Source organism: Budorcas taxicolor, chromosome 8 (genome assembly GCF_023091745.1).
Source record: "Budorcas taxicolor isolate Tak-1 chromosome 8, Takin1.1, whole genome shotgun sequence".
Classification (NCBI taxonomy): Eukaryota; Metazoa; Chordata; class Mammalia; order Artiodactyla; family Bovidae; genus Budorcas; species Budorcas taxicolor.
This window is the reverse complement of record NC_068917.1, coordinates 3,601,362-3,618,158: the sequence shown is the minus strand read 5'-3', so window position 1 is coordinate 3,618,158 and position 16,797 is coordinate 3,601,362. Positions and strand designations below refer to the sequence as shown.

At 39.9% G+C, this 16,797-nt stretch overlaps 1 protein-coding gene across 1 annotated transcript in view; it reads right to left on the bottom strand.

Annotated features, from left to right (window-relative positions):
- The window catches only part of MFSD14B (major facilitator superfamily domain containing 14B), a 117,617-nt gene that overhangs the window by 57,871 nt on the left and 42,949 nt on the right, over window positions 1-16,797 (bottom strand). Inside the window, exon 2 of the mRNA XM_052645011.1 lies at window positions 13,109-13,204. Within this exon, the coding sequence (XP_052500971.1) occupies window positions 13,109-13,204 (96 nt within the window). The remainder of the gene's footprint in view (window positions 1-13,108; window positions 13,205-16,797) is intronic.

Sequence of the window (16,797 nt, the reverse complement as noted above, 5' to 3'; positions counted from 1 at the left end):
TCCTGTGTATTCTTGCCACCTCTTCTTAATATCTTCTCCTTCTGTTAGGTCCATACTATTTCTGTCCTTTATCAAGCCCATCTTTGCATGAAATGTTCCCTTGGTATCTCTAATTTTCTTGAAGAGATCTCTAGTCTTTCCCATTCTATTGTTTTCCTCTATTTCTTTGCATTGATATCTGAGGAAGGCTTTCTTATCTCTCCTTGCTATTCTTTGGAACTCTGCGTTCAAACGGGTATATCTTTCTTTTTCTCCTTTGCTTTTCACTTCTCTTCTTTTCACAGCTATTTGTACGGTCTCCTCAGACAGCCATTTTGCTTTTTTGCATTTCTTTTTCTTGGAGATGATCTTGATCCCTGTCTCCTGTACAATGTCATGAACCTCCATCCATAGTTCATCGGGCACTCTATCAGATCTAGTCCCTTAAATCTATTTCTCACTTCCACTGTATAATCGTAAGAGATTTGATTTAGGTCATACCTGAATGGTCTAGTGGTTTTCCACACTTTCTTCAATTAAAGTCTGAATTTGGCAATAAAGAGTTCATGTTCTGAGCCACAGTCAGCTCCCGGTCTTTTTGCTGACTGTATAGAGCCTCTCCATCTTCAGCTACAAAGAATATAATCAATCTGATTTCGGTGTTGACCATCTGGTGATGTCCATGTGTAGAGTCTTCTCTTGTATTGTTGGAAGAAGGTGTTTGCTATGACCAGTGCATTCTCTTGGCAAAACTCTATTAGCCTTTACCCTGCTTCATTCCATACTCCAAGGCCAACTTTGCCTGTTACTCCAGGTGTTTCTTGACTTCCTACTTTTGCATTTTAGTCCGCTATAATGAAAAGGACATCTTTTTTGGGTGTTAGTTCTAAAAGGTCTTATAGGTCTTCATAGAACCGTTCAGCTTCTTCAGCGTTACTGGTTGGGGCATAGGCAAGGATTATTGTGATATTGAATGGTTTACCTCGAAATGAACAGAGGTCATTCTGTCGTTTTTGACATTGTATCAAATTCTGCATTTCAGACTCTTTTGTTGACCATGATGTCTACTCTATTTCTTCTAAGGGATCCCTGCCCATAGAAGTAGATATAATGGTCACCTGAGTTAAATCGACCCATTCCAGTCCATTTTAGTTCGCTGATTCCTAGAGTGTCGACATTCACTCTTGCCATCTCCCATTTGACCACTTTCAATTTGCCTTGATTCATGGACCTGACATTGCAGGTTCCTATGCAATATTGCTCTTTACAGCATCAGACCTTGCTTCTATCACCAGTCACGCCCACAACTGGGTATTGTTTTTGCTTTGGCTCGATCCCTTCATTCTTTCTGGAGTTATTTCTCCACTGATCTCCAGTAGCATACTGGGTACTTACCGACCTGGGGAGTTCCTCTTTCAGTATCCTATCATTTTGCCTTTTCATACTGTTCATGGGGTTCTCAAGCAAGAATACTGAAGTGGTTTGCCATTCCCTTCTCCAATGGACCACATTCTGTCAGACCTCTCCACCATGACCCATCTGTCTTGGGTGGCCCGACACAGCGTGGCTTAGTTTCATTTAGTTAGACAAGGCTTGGTCCGTGTTATCAGATTGGCTAGTTTTCTGTGATTATGGTTTCAATGTGTCTGCCCTCTGATGCCTTCTCGCAACATCTACTGTCTTACTTGGGTTTATCTTACCTTGGACGTGGGGTATCTCTTCACGGCTGCTCCAGCAAAGTGCAGCCGCTGCTCCTTACCTTGGAAGACGGGTATCTCCCATCACAGGGGACTGGAATGCAAAAGTTGGAAGTCAAGAGATACCTGGATAAACAGGCAAGTTTGTCCTCCGAGTACAAAATGAAGCAGGGCAAAGGCTAATAGAGTTTTGCCAAGAGAATGCACTAGATATAGCAAACACCCTCTTCCAACAACACAAGACAAGACTATATACATGGACTTCACCAGATGGTCAATACCAAAATCAGACTGATTATATTCTTTGTAGCTGAAGATGGAGAAGCTCTATACAGTCAGCTAAAAGAAGACCGGGAGCTGACTGTGGCTCAGATCATGAACTCCCTATTGCCAATTTCAGGCTTAAATTGAAGAACGTAGTAGGGAAAACCACTAAACCATTCAGGTATGACCTAAATCAAATCCCTTATGATTTTATACAGTGGAAGTGACAAATAAGTTAAACGGATTAGATCTGGTAGACGAAGTGACTGAAGAACTATGGACGGAGGGCCATGGCACTGTATAGGGGGCACTGATTAAGACCATCCCCAAGAAAAAGAAATGCAAAAAGGCATAATGGTTTTCTGAGGAGGCCTTACAAATAACTGAGAAAACAAGAGAAGCAAAAGGCAAAGCAGAAAAGGAAAGATATACTCATCTGTATGCAGAGTTCCAAAAACAGCAAAGAGAGATAAGAAAGCCTTCCCAAGTGATCAATGCAAAGAAATAGAGAAAAACAATACAATGAGAAAGACTAGAGATCTCTTCAAGAATATCAGAGATACCAAGGGAATAATTCATGCAAGAATGGGCCCAATAAAGGACAGAAACAGCAAGGACTGAACAAAGCTATGTTTTTTCTAGTAGTCAGTCATGTATGGATGTGAGAGTTGAACCATAAAGAAAACTGAGCACCAAATAATTGATGCTTTTGAGCTGTGGTGTTGGAGAAGACTCTTGAGAGTCCCTTGGACTGCAAGGAGATCAAACCAGTCAATCCTAAAGAAAATCAGTACTGAATATTCATTGGAATGACTGATGCTGAAGCTAAAGCTCCAATACTTTGGCCACCTGATGCAAAGCACTGACTCATTGGAAAAGGATACGACAGAGGATGAGATGGCTGGAAGCGATCACGAACTCAATGGACGTGATAAGCAAGCTCTGGGCATTGGTGATGGACAGGGAAGCCTGGCTACTGCAGACCATGGGTCACAAAGAGTTGGACATGACTGAGCAACTGAACTGAACAGCCTAGTGGTTTTCCCTACTTTCTTCAATTTAAGCCTGAATTATGCAATAAAGAGCTCATGATCTGAGCCACAGTCAACTCCATGTTTTGTTTTTGCTGACTGTATAGAACTTCTCCAATTTTGGCTGCAAAGAACATAATCAACCGGATTTCCATATTGACCATTTGGTGATGTCCATGTGTAGAGTCATCTCTTGGGTTGTTGGAAAGGGTGTTTGCTATGACCAGTGTGTTCTCTTGGCAAAAGTCTGTTAATCTTTCTTGTGCTTCATTTTGTACTCCAACACCAAACTTGACAGTTACTCCAGGTATCTCTTGACTTCCTACTTTTGCATTTCAATTTCCAATAGTGAAAAGGACATCTTTTTCTGGTGTTAGTTCTAGAAGATCTTGTAGGTCTTCATAGAGGTGGTCAACTTCAGCTTCTTTCACATCATTGGTTGGGACACACACTTGGATTACTGTGATGTTGAATAAGGCTTGCCTTGGAAACAAACTGAGATTATTCTGTTGTTTTTGAGACTGCATCCAAGTACTGCATTTCCAAGACTAATCCATTTCTTCTAATGGATTCTTGCCTATAGTAGTAGATATGATGATCATCTGAATTAACTTCATCCATTCCTGTTCACATTCATTCAGTAAATCCCAAGATGTCAATGTTCAATCTTGCCATCTCCTGGTTACCCACATCTAATTTATCTTAATTCATGCATCTAACATTCCAGATCCCTATGCAATATTTATTGTATTTATTGGACTTTGTTTCAGCACCAGACACATTCAAGGCTGAATGTCATTCCCGCTTAGGCCCAGCCACTTCATTCTTACTGCAGTTATCAGTAATTGACCTTCACTCTTCTGCAGTAGTATATTGGACACCTTCCAATTTGGGTGGCCATCTTTTTGCCTTTTTATACTGTCCCTGGGGTTCTCCAGGCAAGAATACTGTTCAGTTCAGTTCAATCGCTCAGTTGTGCCCGACTCTTTGTGACCCCGTGAATTGCAGCATGCCAGGTCTCCCTGTCCATCACCAACTTCCAGAGTTCACTCAAACTCATGTCCATCAAGTCGGTGATGCCATCCAACCATCTCATCCTCTGTTGTCCCCTTCTCTTCCTGCCCCCAATCCCTCCAAGCATCAGAGTCTTTTCCAATGAGTCAACTCTTTGCATGAGGTGGCCAAAGTACTGGAATTTCAGCTTCAGCATCATTCCTTCCAAAGAAATCCCAGGGCTGATCTCCATCAGAATGGACTGGTTGCATCTCCTTGCAGTCCAAGGGACTCTCAACAGTCTTCTCCAACACCACAGTTCAAAAGCATCAATCCTTCGGCGCTCAGCTTTCTTCACAGTCCAACTCTCACATCCATATATGACCACAGGAAAAACCATAGCCTTGACTAGATGGACCTTAGTCGGCAAAGTAATGTCTCTGCTTTTGAATATGCTATCTAGGTTGGTCATAACTTTTCTTCCAAGGAGTAAGCGTCTTTTAATTTCACGGCTGCAGTCACCATCTGCAGTGATTTTGGAGCCCCCCAAAAATAAAGTCTGACACTGCTTCCACTGTTTCCCCATCTATTTCCCATGAAGTGATGGGACCAGATGCCATGATCTTCGTTTTCTAAATCTTGAGCTTTAGGCTCAAGGAGATTTTCACTCTCCTCTTTTCCATCAAGAGGCTTTTTAGTTCTTCTTCACTTTCTGCCATAAGGGTGGTATCATCTGCATATCTGAGGTTATTGGTATTTCTCCTGGCAATCCTGATTTCAGCTTGTGCTTCTTCTAGCCCAGCATTTCTCATGTTGTATTCTGCATATAAGTTAAATAAATGGGGTGACAATATACAGCCTTGACATACTCCTTTTTCTATTTGGAATCAGTGGGTTACAATTTTCTTCTCCAGTGGACGACGTTCTGTCAGAACTCTTCACTATATCCTGTCCATCTTGGGTAGCCATGCAGTGCATGGCTCATAAATTTATGGAGTTACACAAGCCTCTTTGACACAGCAAGGCTGTGATCCATGAAGGGAAAACAAACATACATACATACATACATGTAAAAAAAAACAAACAAACTTATATACAGAATATATAAAGAAATCTTACACATAATGAAAAAAGAATAGACAACACAATTATTTAAAATGGATGAAATACTTGAGCTGACACTTCACAAACATAGTCACAAGACAAATATATAAAAAGGATATAAACTTCATCGATCATTAGGAAGATGGAAAATAAGGCCACACTGTACACATCAGAATCATTAACAATGAAATACCATATGTGGGTGAAGATGTAGAGCCTGGTTTACCGGAGGGTAAATTGATTTAACCACTCTGGAGAATTTTGGCAGTATATAGCAAACTGAACAAAACTCTGCAGTTTATTCCTAGGTGGAAACTAGAAAAAAAACATATACACAGTCACCAACAGACATATACAGGAAATACCATAAAGCCAGTATGCGTAATAGGCAAACACAGGGAACCCAAATGTCCATCAACAAAAGAATGGATTTCTGTGGTTTGCCAAAAGGACTCTCAGGACTCAGAAACTGTTACATTCACAGTTACAATTTAACAAAAGGATATATATAGCTCAGAACTGCAAAAACACTGTTGTTGCCTGAAGTTGAATAGCTTAATAAGTAAGTGCTTCTCAGTTTGTTGTGTTCCTCTGGTTGAATTCCAGAGTACTGAAATGGTTGTTTGTGATTGTTTTGTCCAGCTTTATTAGGACAGAATTTGTTGACCGTCTGTTCCATCATACCAAAGTGAAAATTCTGATGGTAAAATTCTGAAAAAAGTGAAAATTCTGGTGGCGCAGGTGAGATGAACTTCACCTCCAAGTCCCTTAACATCTGTGACAATTCAAGTATGATGAGAGTCCCGAATGGAAAAGACGGAAGTGAAAGTGAAAGTGAAGTCGCTCAGTCGTGTCCGACTCTTTGCAACCCCATGGACTGTAACCTACCAGGCTCCTCTGTCTGTGGGATTCTCCAGGCAAGAATACTGGAGTGAGTTGCCAGTTCCTTCTCCAGGGGATCTTCCCGACCCAAGGATTGAACCTGGGTCTCCCGCCTTGCAGGCAGATGCTTTAACCTCTGAGCCACCAGGGAAGCCCCGGAAAAGACAGAAATGGCAGCAAAAATATTTGAAACAATAATGGCCAAAACTTCCCAAATTTGATTAAAATACACACATACACACACACATGCACACATATGGGAGTGGGTTGCCAGTTCCTTCTTCAGGGGATCTTTCCTATCCAGGGAATGTATCTCTTACATCCACCTGCACTGGCAGGTGGGTTCTTTACCACTTAGCACCACCTCAGTTCAGTTCAGTCAGTCAGTCAGTCATGACTGACTCTTTGCAACTCCATGGAATGTAGTATACCAGGCTTGTCCATCACCAGCTCCTGGAGATTGCTGAGACTCATGTCTACCAAGTTGATGATGACATCCAACCATCTCATCCTCCGTCATCCCCTTCTCCTCCTGCCTTCAATCTATCCCAGCATCAGGGTTTTTTCCAGTGAGTCAGTTCTTCACATCAGGTGGCCAGAGTATTGAAGCTTCAGCTTCAGCATCAGTCCTTCCAATGAATACTCAGGACTGATTTCCTTAGGACTCACTGGTTTGATCTTCTTGCAGTCCAAGGGACTCTCAAGAGTTTTCTCCAACATCACTATTCAAAAGCATCAGTGGATTGCTACATCAAAATTGCTGAAAGAGTGGTTTCAAAAGTGCCACCTGGGAAGCCATATATATATATATATATAAATCTACAGACCTCAGAAGCTAAACAAGCCACAAGTAAATAATCCAAAGAGAGAATTTCCTGGTGGTCCAGTGCTTAGGACTCTGCACTTTCATTACCACAGCCCAGGTTCAACCCCTCGTCAGGGAACCAAGATCCTCCAAGCTGCAAGACATGGCTAAAAAACAAATAAAGAAACAAACACAACACAGTTCCACACCTAGACACGTTACAGCAAAAACTGTTGAAGACAAAGAGAAAATCTCTAAAGCAGCATGAAAAAGAAAATGAGTTATTACTTATAGTAGGGCCCAACAAACTTACTGTGTAAAGGAATATAAATGTAAGATAAATATTTTAGATAAGATGGTCAGTGTTACAACTACTCAACTCTGCCACTGTAGAACAAAAGCTTTCACATTCAGTCGGCACTGCTGTGGTCCAAGAAAATTTTACATTTGAATTTCATACAGTTTTCATGTGGAACCAAAAACATACTTTCTAGAAATGCAAAAAAAAAAAAAAAAAAAAAAATTTAGAACACAGATCACATAAAAACAGGTAGTGGGCCAGATTAAGCCTGTGAACCATAGTTTACAGACCCTCTGACATCAAGTGAACTAAAATACTTACTAACAACTCTCTTTCCATCAGATGTAATAGATGCCAGAAAGCAATATAATGATATATAAAAAGTGCTGAAAAAATTATTTAAAAATCTAGAATGCACACCAAATATTTTATATACCAAATTCTAAGACAAAGAGACCCACCAACAGTTACCCTGCATTGATATTTTCATGTCAACTCTTCTTAAAATTATATTAACTTGGTAGGCTGGAAATCAGCATTTTTTAAAGTATTCACAAGTTGATAGATATAAAAGCATGCTATACAGATTACAACATACAACACACAATAAGACAGAAATAAATGCCAAAGAAAGATCATTGCATCTGAGTAGCTAAGACATGGTGACTGTCAGCTGCACAAAGGAAGGTGAAGATTTAATGTCATCATATTAATGCACTGGGCTCCCTTGGTGGCTCTGTGGTGAAGAGTCCATCTGCCAGTGCAGGAGACACAGGGGATGCAGGTTCGATCCCTGGGTCAGAAAGATCCCCTGGAGTAGGAAATGGCAACCCACTCCAGTATTTTTGCTTGGAAAATTCTGTTAGGAGAAGCACACTGACTGAAACTGCCCACCCTGGCCAGGCACCATAGTAACCATTTGCATGAGTTGTTTTAAGACAGGAGGTCCTGGAAAGGAAAGCGGAACTAAGAAGCTACCACCAACCACCAGAAGAGTTCAGGAAAGGTCAAAAGGTGACCACGTATTCAACCACCTCCCAGAATCCTTCTCTCTGGCATCCGTCTTGACTGAGCAACCACCACCAACCACCAGAAGAGTTCAGGAAAGGTCAAAAGGTGACCACGTATTCAACCACCTCCCAGAATCCTTCTCTCTGGCATCCGTCTTGACTGAGCAATGTGTGCACCACCAGGAAGGACTCTGAGTCAGAATGACTGGCCAAAGACAACCTGGAAACTAATCTCATCACCATATAACCCAAGACTGCGAGCAATGTGGCAGAGCAGTTCTCCTGAGTTCACTTACCCAACTGCTCTCCGCCCAGACACCCCTTCCCAATAAAAATCTTTCTCTGTCAGCATATGTGTCTTCTCGGACAATTCATTTCCAAGTGTTAGACAAGAGACCACTTCTGGGGCCTGGAAGGTGTCCCCCTTCCTGCAGCAATTCCATGGACAGAGGATCCTGGTGGGCTACAGTCCACAGGGCTGCAAAGCGTCAGACACGACAGAGGGATTGAGCACACAAATATACATCATGTATTACAAGTACTTTTAGTGAATGGTACTTATTTTAATAATTATATAACACACAAAAGCATAGTGAGAGGGTAACAAGTAGGAAGACTAGGGGACCCCAAGTGGAGGAAATAGACTGCAAGTGGAGGATTTTGTTTGTTTTTTCCTTCTCTATACAAATAAAAAGTTTTCTTTTAACTATGTATTTGCTTGGAAATCTGTCTTTCTTTAAGACTCATGTCAATTGTTTTATGGCCAGGGATGTTAACTTTGTGCAAACGCCATCTCAAAATGCATGTTGTGGGAGAGAGGACTGATACAACTCTCACAGTTTTTAGGTGATTCTTTAACAGATATGTAACTCCTTGCTAAAAACTAGCACACTTTCTGCCTTCTTCTGAAGCCTATGTCAGAGGCTGCCTCTATCACTTTATACTTTAAAAAAATTTATTACACAAAAGCTTCAAGTGATCATGCCTCATCTCTGACCCTGGATGGATATCCTCTCCTCCGAAGGTCACGATTTGCAGCGTAGCTCACGGCTTGCAGCAGCAACCTTTCAGTAGGTTCTTGGTACCATGGTAAAAACACCATTAGGAAATTGTCAAAATCATATAAAATGAGACTGGAACACCTTATAAAGCAAACAATGTCAATATGCTTATAGTCAGAACTTTACTTCCTTTTCAAGTGCAAAGCAAATCATGCCTCAAAGTGCCTGTGTACTCTGCCAAAAATGCCTGAAAAACAACCCTATCCATCCATCCACCTCACTTCTCAAGAGAAAACACTGGTTATGAAAAGGAAGCAAATGGGCTGGACTGTGGAGCTGATGAGATAGGCTACATGTCTGTTATATGAACATATACATTGAGAGTAAGTAAGGAGGTACAGGAAAACTGAATGTGGCAGCAAAGAGTTTGAAGAACATTCTTTGGATTAGCAGATCACCATACAGAGAAAAGATGGGGTGGTAGGAAGAAATATTGAGTCCTTGAATTTTTAGCAGGATTTCTGAAATGTGAGTTTACAAAAGAAAATCTGCAAATTGCAAAAAATAAAATTCTTCACTCATAAGAATTAATATTAAGCACATCTTTATTGAAATACATCCTCTATTTAAATAGACTTTAAGACTTTTAAAGAAATTTAATCAGATGACTTTATATTAAAATCAGATCAGGCACTCTAAAAGGATACACATTTTGACGAGAGGGTAGAATATCAAACAGGAATGTAAGACAAGAGAGAAGTCATTTTTATGTATGAGCTAATAGTACTATTGGAAGGTTAAGGCCATTATGTAAGGCCAACTTTGTGGTTTTGCTTCAGTATATTAGGGGTGGAGACCTTTCTGATGGTGCCTAATTAACAAACTAAAGCTGTAATCTAGGACATGACCACATGAGAGAGGCAACAAATCTCACAGAGAAAATAATAGGTAAATTCTTGGGAATTCCCTGGTGATCCAGTGGTTCAGGATCTGCCTTCCAGTGCAGGGGATGCAGATTCAGTCTTTGTCACAGAATTAAAATCCCACATGCCATGGACAACTAAGCCCACGCATGCACATGTCACAACTAGAGTCCATGTGCTCTGCAGATGCCATGCAGCAACTAGAGATAAGGTCACATACCACAATAAAGAGCCTGTGTGCCACAACTAGCAAAAACAAAACAAAACAAAAAATGTTTTTAACAAGACGTAAATTGTTCTACACTACTTAAATCAGTCCTAATGAATGCTAGGATGCAGTCAGACTACAAAATATGATTGTGTGTATACCACAGTATATCTCCAAACTCTGATCTCAGGACTTTTTCTTGCCTTGGAAACAGAATAGAGTACTTGCTATCTACTAGCTACAGGAGAAGTTGGGGCAGGGGTAAGGAATACATGTGAACCATCATGCTGAAATTATACCAAGGTGGATGACAGAATCAAGATTCCAAGAACTGGAAACAGGATATTAGTAAACTCCATCATAAAGGAAGAGAATAACAAACTCCAGCTGTCATGAAACAAACCCTGTATTTGCCCCTACCTTTTTGAACAACCCAAACTGTGGAAAATTCTGAAAGAGATGGGAATACCAGACCACCTGACCTGCCTCTTGAGAAACCTATATGCAGGTCAGGAAGCAACAGTTAGAACTGGACATGGAACAACAGACTGGTTCCAAATAGGAAAAGGGGTACGTCAAGGCTGTATATTGTCACCCTGCTTATTTAACTTATATGCAGAGTACATCATGAGAAATGCTGGGCTGGAAGAAGCAGAAACTGGCATCAAGATTGCTGGGAGAAATATCAATAACCTCAGATATGCAGATGACACCACGGTTATGGCAGAAAGTGAAAAGGAACTAAAAAGCCTCTTGATGAAAGTGAAACTGGAGAGTGAAAATGTTGGCTTAAAGCTCAACATTCAGAAAACAAAGATCATGGCATCTGATGCCATCACTTCATGGAAAAGATGGGGAAATAGTGTCAGACTTTATTTTTGGGGGCTCCAAAATCACTGCAGATGGTGACTGCAGGCATGAAATTAAAAGATCCTTAGAAGGAAAGTTAGGACCAACCTAGACAGCATATTAAAAAGCAGACATTATTTTGTCAACAAATGTCCGTCCAGTCAAGGCTATGGTTTTTCCAGTCGTCATGTATGGATGTGAGAGTTGGACTGTAAAGAAAGCTGAGGCAGAAGAATTGATGCTTTTGAACTGTGGTGTTGGAGAAGACTTTTGAGAGTCCCTTGGACTGCAAGGAGATCCAACCAGTCCATCCTAAAGGAAATCAGACCTGAGTATTCATTGGGAGGACTGATGCTGAAGATGAAACCCTAATACTTTGGCCACCTGATGTGAAGACCTGACTCATTTGAAAAGACCGTGATGTTGGGAAAAGATTGAGGGCAGGAGGAGAAGCGAATAACAGAGGATGAGATGGCTGGATGGCATCACCGACTCGATGGACATGAGTTTGGGTAAACTCTGGGAGTTGGTAATGGACAGGGAGGCCTGGCATGCTGCGGTTCATGGGGTTACAAAGAGTCGGACATAACTGAGCGACTGAACTGACTGACTGACTTATAATCTGGTATAGGGTCAAAATTTCCCAAGGATTTTAACTGTCTGGAAGATGGTTTTAGAATTTCTTATATGATATCAAAAAGACTAAAGTATTCCTCATTTCACTTTGAATTTTTATCAAATAAAGAATGGTTACAGAATAACTTCTGCATTGAGAAACCTGATGAACAACTATAAGTATAGACAACTGGTTGCATCAGAAAAGCACTATTTTGAAACTCTGAACTTTGCAACCTAAAGACACTTGAGCGGGAATCAGAAAACATGGGTCAAAAATTAAATTATAACAGTCTGTTAAAATGAATAGACTGGTGTGTCTATATTTATATTAAAAATATGTCTTAGAGAAGCAATCACTCAAGACACATGTGCCTGTAACACGTACATTTATTCAAAGAAAATGCGCATTTTACACCTTTGTCCCAGGCAGCCCTAGGCACTAGGGACATAGCGAAGAACATGGCAGGCAGGATCTCATGAAACTTGAAATGGAGACCACTCATCCCTCATTAACTAATAACCAATAACCTTCTACAGTAAAGGATTAATGAAGAAAAAGGCAATGCAATGAAAAAGACTAAAACAGAGGATTAAAAACACAGGCAGTTTAACCTTACTATTTCATCCAAGATGTAATTTTAAATGTGCCAGAAGAATTAAAAACTTTAAAAAGTGTATAGCAATGTAATAAGTAAAGGTAATAGTCATCCTCTCAAATTCTCTATTTTCTAAACCTAATTTGGGAACAAAGTTTACCTGGATCCAAAGGGATTCTCTGGTAAGGCAAAATGGTGACTGGGAAGAGTTAATCAATGATGATTTTTATAAAACAATTTAAGACAACTGAACTCTTAAGGGCAATTTAAAAATACCTTTATTAAAACTGACTGTCAATAGTTACTAGGCACTTAAAGTCTACACCCCAATCTTTTCTTCAGCATCTCCCTTTCCTCTAACCATATCATATATCAGACCTCGGGATTAAATGGTCTCTGCAAAGAAATGGCTATAGGTCAGCTACCAAAAATGGAATTCTTCCTTCTTTCATTCATCACTGTCACTGTTATATAGCACTTACCGATCTCCTATTACTATGTTCTTAACTCAAAGGCTGTTACACCCATACTAAGTTACAAACTTCAACAAAGCATTGCAATGTTTTCCTCTAGGACTTCTAAAAGATTTTCCTAACTATGCAGACTAGAGTTCATACACAAGCACTCCCAAGATTCTGGTTCAGTGGAAGTAGTCCTGCTACCCAAGAATATTTAATAAGGAGATATTTTGTTGCAGGTGGTTCCCAGTCTACAGTGGAAACAACACAATTAAACACTCTTAGGTTACTGTCAAGAGCTACTCTCAAACACATACCTAGATATATAGGTCATATGCTTAAGGATGTCCCTGCTCTCATAAACAAGGACTTGTTTCAGCAATACTTACAGTTAACATTGAAGTTGTCAATAGGCCCCATGCAAAGAATTCAAGGAAGATGACAACAGCAGCATGGTATACACTTGGTCGGCCAAAGCCTTGTAGCTAAAAAAAAAGAGGAAAATTATTATGAAAAACAGGAAACAGTTAAAAGAAACCCATTATCCTAAAATGGTACTTAACACACACAAGCTGTATAAACTTAGGACCTACCCATATTAAATAATATTAAATAATATGGTTAGGTCCTACCTATTTTCCAGTAGTCATGTATGGATGCGAGAGTTGGACGATAAAGAAAGCTGAGCACCAAAGAATTGATACTTTTGAACTGTGGTGATGGAGAAGACTCTTGAGAGTCCCTTGGACTGCAAGGAGACCAAATCAGTCAATCTTAAAAGAAATCAGTCCTGAATGTTCATTGGACGGACTGATGTTGAAGCTGAAGCTCCTTTACTTTGGTCACCTGATATGAAGAGTTGACTCATTAGAAAAGACCCTGATGCTGGGAAAAACTTAAGGCAAGAGGAGAAGGGGACAATAGAGGAAGGGATGGTTGGATGGCATCACTGACTCAATGGACATGAGTTTGAGCAAGTTATGGGAGTTGGTGATGGACAGGGAAGACTGGCATGCTGCAGTCCATGGGGTCGCCAAGAGTCGGACACGACTGAGCGACTGAACTGAACTGATATTATTTAAGATAAAGCTTCATTCTGTGGTATCCCTGATTTCTTCATCTTCCCTTATGGAAGATGTCAAGATTATATATTTTCTACTTGGCCTATCAATGTAAATAACTGGAACTCTGGTAGAAAATCAACTGGGTCTTCAAGAGGCTCAGGTTCCAGGAGCTGAATATTCTGTCTAAAGACACTAATTACGGGTTCCTTAGCCATTTGGCCTAAGTCTGAAGTTACCCTTGTTACATGAGAGAGGAAGACAGGGAGTCAACACTAAAAAGCTTCAGGGGCAGCATAGATGATTTAAAATGATAGGAGCTGGGGGAGGAAGAATATGGATTAGGTCAAATCTGCAAACACACTTTGATACATAAAGGTGTCAAAATCTAGCTTTCTGTTTCCCTTTTGTTTTAAAACTGTGCCTATTCTGATAATTTTCTTCAATTTATGATTTCTGGAGATAAAATCTAAAAGTCCACTGAATTAATGTTCTTTGACTCTGTGACAATGGTTATTACAAGATCAAATGCTTTATTAGCATTTTGTACTGGAAGTGATACTTACAAAAGACTCTGTAAAATCCCCTCTTCCCATGGTTTTCATACTTTAAAAGGTAAAAGCATATCTGCATGGTTTAATTAGAATCTAACCATGAGTAAATGATCAAATTCAGATTATGAGACATCTATAAGTCAACCAGCCTGGTCTCCTTAAAAATGTCAATGTCATAAAAGACCAAAGTAAAGGTAGGAGACTAGTACAGACAAGTTATGACAACCAAATGGGGGATCCCGGACTGGATCCTGGATAAAAAGGACAGGAGAGGAAAAACTCTGAATATGTAATATATATTAGATAATCATATGGCATTAATGTTACTGCAACTTATGGCTATCAAGTGATTTATCAAAAAAGAAGGTACATGTATACTTTCAAAAGCAAATGACACAAAATTTAATTTTGTTAATTGTTGAGCCTTGATGAAGGGAATAACTATTCATTTTACTATTCTTCTAATTTTTCATTGTTTTGAAAATTTTCAAAAATTTCAGGCCAAGAACAATTGTTATTAAAAATCTAAACTTGTAAATTTCTAGATTTTCCCAACAACTAATAATAAGTAGTTTTAAATACCACTTAAATAAAGACATTTGCAAAACAGAAAGCATTTTACAAAATTTTAAAAACAAAAAAGGACCATTTAAGTACCAAACAATTAAAACAAAGAAAGACCTTTATTATAACACAACCTTCAAACCAGGTTTTGAAACAGGAGGGTAGAGGGCACAATCTTTAGAAGAATCACATAGCCTAGGATATATAGAACATAAACTGGTTAGAATCCACTAGGTCTCCTAAGAAACCTATGTGCAGGTCAAGAAGCAACAGTTAGAACCAGACATGTAATGACTGGTTCCAAGTTGGGAAATGAGCATGACAAGACCATATATTGCCACCCTGTGTATTTAACTTATATACACACAGAGTACACCATGTGAACTGCCAGGCTGGATGGATCACAAACTGGTATCAAGACTGCAGGGGAAAATATTAACAACCTCAGATATGCAGATGATATGCTAAAGAGGAACTAAAGAGTTTCTTGATGGGGGTGAAAGAGGAGAGTGTAAAAGCTAGCTTGAAACTCATCATTAAAAATACTAAGATTAGGCATCCAGTCCCATCACTTCATGGCAAATAGAAGAGGTTAGAGTGAAAACAGTGACAGATTTTATTTTCTTGGGTCCCAAAATCACTGCACATAGTGACTGCAGCCATGAAATTAAAAGACACTTGGTCCCTGGAAAGAAAGCTATGATAACCCTAGACAGCATATTAAAGAGAAGAGACGTCACTTTGCCAACAAAGATCTGTATAGTCAAAGATATGTTTTCCCAGTAGTCATATAAGGATGTGAGTTGGTCCATAAAGAAGGCTGAGCATCCAAGAATTGATGCTTTCTGGCTGTGATGCTAGAGAAGACTCTTGAGAGTCCCTTGGATGGCAAGCAGATCAAACAAGTCAATCCTAAAGGAAATCAACTGTGAATATTCATAGGAAGGGTTGTGGCTGAAGCTCCAATACTTTGGCCACCTGATGCAAAAAGCCAACTCACTGGAAAAGACCCTGATTCTGGGAAAGAGTGAACGCAAAAGAAGGGGGCAGCAGAGGAGGAGATGGTTAGGTAGTATCACTGACTCAACGGACATGAACCTGAGCCAACTCCAAGAGACAGTGGAAGACAGAAGAGCCTGGCGAGCTATAGTTCATGGGGTCGCAGAGTCGGACATGACTCTGTCTGTCCATCACTGAATTCTTTCTGTAACACAACATTAAGAACCCAAGCTTCATTAAGTCCTGAGCCCAGGTGTGTAACCTCAGTTAAAACAGAGGTGAGTTCAAGTCCCATCTGAGTTATAACTGCACCAATTATAGAGTAGCTTTTCATTCTAGCTCCTTCATCTCTTGCAAGGTAGCCAGAGCAACCATTTAAATGTAAACTGATCCTCTTCGCCACCCTCCCTGGCTCCTACTGCCCGGAGCGACACATTTGGCACATCCAACATGGTCCTACACTCTCTATTTCCTTTGTTATCTGCTAAGGTTTTCTAGAAGATGTCTAACAAACTTCATTTTTGTTTACTGTCTACCTCCCATAGACTGGAAATGTGAATGCCATGAAGGAAATGGATTTTTTACATCTGTTTTGTTCAGAGATGTACTCCTAATAGTACAACCCACTATAACAAGCCCTCAATAAAATGCAGGTGAGATGGAAGAAGGAGCTCTTTGGAAAATAATGGTTTTTCTCTGGTCTCTTAAACCACAAAATCTAGAATTCAGAAAAAATGACCCATATTCCTCAAAGACATGGTATGGAGAAGATAAAAAGGAGAACCACATATTACATTAGTATACAGAGTAAAACAACTTTGAGCAATACTAGCCAAAAGCAACATGTGGATTTTGGGTTTTGGCCAAAAGGAAAAATTGAGTCAATTGTGAAGTAAAACT